The sequence below is a fragment of the Penaeus monodon genome, chromosome 20, assembly GCF_015228065.2.
Source record: "Penaeus monodon isolate SGIC_2016 chromosome 20, NSTDA_Pmon_1, whole genome shotgun sequence".
NCBI lineage: Eukaryota > Metazoa > Arthropoda > Malacostraca > Decapoda > Penaeidae > Penaeus > Penaeus monodon.
The window spans coordinates 42871221-42874251 of NC_051405.1; the positions used below are offsets into that span (position 1 = coordinate 42871221).

General features: G+C 34.3%; 1 protein-coding gene across 1 annotated transcript in view; it reads right to left on the bottom strand.

Moving 5' to 3' along the window:
• Window positions 1–3031, bottom strand: part of LOC119586002 (phosphatidate phosphatase LPIN3-like) — a gene marked incomplete in the record, with an annotated part of 33755 nt that overhangs the window by 3594 nt on the left and 27130 nt on the right. Inside the window, 1 exon segment of the mRNA XM_037934713.1 lies at window positions 103–293. Within this exon segment, the coding sequence (XP_037790641.1) occupies window positions 137–293 (157 nt within the window).

A 3031-nucleotide genomic window follows, 5' to 3' on the forward strand; every position in this document is an offset into this window, starting at 1 on the left:
CTATCTCACAAAAAATATGTGTGTGCATATAGTGACAAACTGCATGGCAGCCCAGGAGAGACAAAAGCAAAAACACACTGCAAAAGTGAAAGACGTTCTTACCACCACTGAAAAGTTTAAGGTTCCAACATGATCACTATTTCCCTCTCTCCTCTGAAAGGACTGCTTCTATTTCAGTGGACACGTCAGGCAAGGGTGCCCGCCAGTATTGCAAGGAAGAGTATTCGCCCAGTGTCTCCTGATGAGCAACAGGAGGGAACATGTGGTTCGATATGTCACTGAGGTTTGAGTACCTGTATAAAAGGAAAAAAATAAAACAAATTATTAGAACAGAATTCTCATCTTCTCCCTCTTGTATAAACTTGCATTATAGACGTTTAGGAGTACAATACTTGAATCCTTTTTTTATAAGGAGAGTAAGTCATTTCATCCTAAAAATCACACTTATCACCCGATGTTGCGAACTAAATTTTAACTCCATCAAAATACCGGCCTTTGCTAATTTTTCCCTACAATTCTCTAACTACTCCATTGCTCTCCCAACACAATCAAGCTTATCTAAGTCATTACTGATGCCATATAACCAGGCACTTATGACTGTGATACTTTTGGTAGTAGCATCATGTCAATACACAACAAATAGAAGGACTTAAGAAACAAGAACTAATAATCAAAAACAAAATGTCAGCATTCTTATCCAACAGAAAACCAAAGCACTGTAAGATTTTCATAGGAAGAGCAATACTTAATTTTGAATAAACATAAGCTGTGCAGAATTGGTTTGAGAAATTGCATGATAATTCAAAGATACTGAGCAATAAGCAGCATGAAATATCATTTGGTATTTAAGAGAGATACTGAATTCCAAAGACACACACTTCTAAAGTGCATTCCAAATTCACATTTTCTATCCTGAACAGGGACTTTGGGACTAATATTCATAAATCCTTTTTTTGAATATCTCATGAAAAATATGCATTTCAGGAAAATGTAAGCTTTAAGAGAATGATAGAAACATATGTATAGTAGAAAAAAAATGACATCAGGTATCACAAAGTACAACACAAAAGTGTAATGCATTTTCAACATGTCAACAAATGAAGCACTCTCCTTACCATGGAAACGTATCTCTAAGTGAGAAAACTTCTCAGAAAAACATAATGTATCACATGTAGCAGATCATAATATATGGGAACAACAGGGTTTCATTTATTAGTAGATGCTCATTCAGTCTTTACATGCACAAACCTTCTCCTCTTCAACCTTAATTCTGTTAGTCTCATTTATACTAGGATTAGCAACATCTGTTTATGCAAGCAAAGAGCATCTAATGTCATACCACAAACCTGTTAAAAACAAAAGGCAACTTTTATCACTTATGGAAGTATGGTTATATTACCCCCACAGAAAAAGAAATGCTTTTGTGTGTACAGAGAACAATACGGTCCTTGCACATGTTGATGTATAACGCCTATTATGCAGGAATTACCAAATGCATGTTAATGAAGCCTCAAAGCATTAGAAAGCTTGATATTTGGTTCAGTAATCTAGGAAAGTGTAAGGGCAAGCTCTGTTAAGTACAGGCTGATACTGTGTTCAAACATATACCTTACCCTTACCCTAATTTTCAGTGAGCTTTAACAGAAGCTGAACTTGAAATGATTAGCGTGGGACAGCCTTCTGCCTGGCCCATGTGAATGGAGTGGTTTCCTTTTAACCTACTCAGAATGACAGTAATAATTTTCAGTAATGCATTCTTTCGTCTAATCCATCCCTTTCAAAAGAATTCATCCGAATGATTTCCTTGAATTATGAACCAAGTTCTGTTAGATCTATCCCCGAAGGAAACCCCTCCCAGTCACTGTCGTAACAGTCACAAATGTCATTATCACTGCAGCTGCAATTTTCTGCTTCACTATCACTGTACATGAACCCAACAAGGTTACGAGGCACCATTGTTCTTGGCAGAGGAGGGAAAGTTTCATCAACTACTTTGCTTTGTCGTATGTAACTGCAAAGAGAAGTGGTAGCCTATTAGCACACCCACAACTATGTTCACTTCCTACAGAGTATTCCTCTTAATCACAGTGTGATAAGCAAATGTACATGAAGCAGTAAGAGGAAACATCCATGCTCTATCAAGATTTCTATGACTGCTAAATTATATCAAATAAAGAGAAGCTAAGGTTTATCAAAATATATTCATTTCTTTAAACCAGTCCCTTTAGTAATCTAGTCCATAGGAGAAATATATAAAATCAATCATTTATAAAGGGATATTCTAAAATAACCATATGGGCAAAGTAACTTTCATTTTTAATCAACTTTATATTCTCCATGGGCTAAATTAACTAAAAATGCATTCACCTAAGGAAATCAATGAATAGATTATAGAAAAAACCACAAGGTAGGACGAAATGCATCACCACAAAAAAAAAGTATATACATACCTACATACTTGTAAAAAAAGCAACAGATTTATCTTAATAATTGGTATTCAAAAGCCATTAAATAATTACACGCAAAACCCTGTTGTTCCTACATAGAAAGCATCAAATATTTCCATTCAAACTAATGTTCAACAGGAACACATCAACATCTAAATCCTACACTTGAATATGTTTACATTTCTGCTTGTACCAGTGGTTATTTGTCTGTGGATGTATATTCTATTTATATCTGAGCATTTTATTCCATGAATTTATTATTAAAATTATTTTCCTTTGTGCAAGTGTTTCTTCATACAAGCTTGTGATTGAACAGATATGGGTGATACAGCTAACTGGTGCATCCAACATTCACATTATCAAAAAGTGTATTTGAAAACATTGTCAAATGGATGACCAAAAAATCTATCAGCTTAAAATTTATTGTATTTAATCAAAACATCTATTGGAAAAAAATTAGTCGTGACACAACAACCAGCAAATTTTATTTTAAAGTTTTATTTATCTATCTATCTACAAACCATTCCCATAGCTTTATGGCTAAACTAAAATTCTAAAGCAAAGCATGCTAATCAAAACTTCAT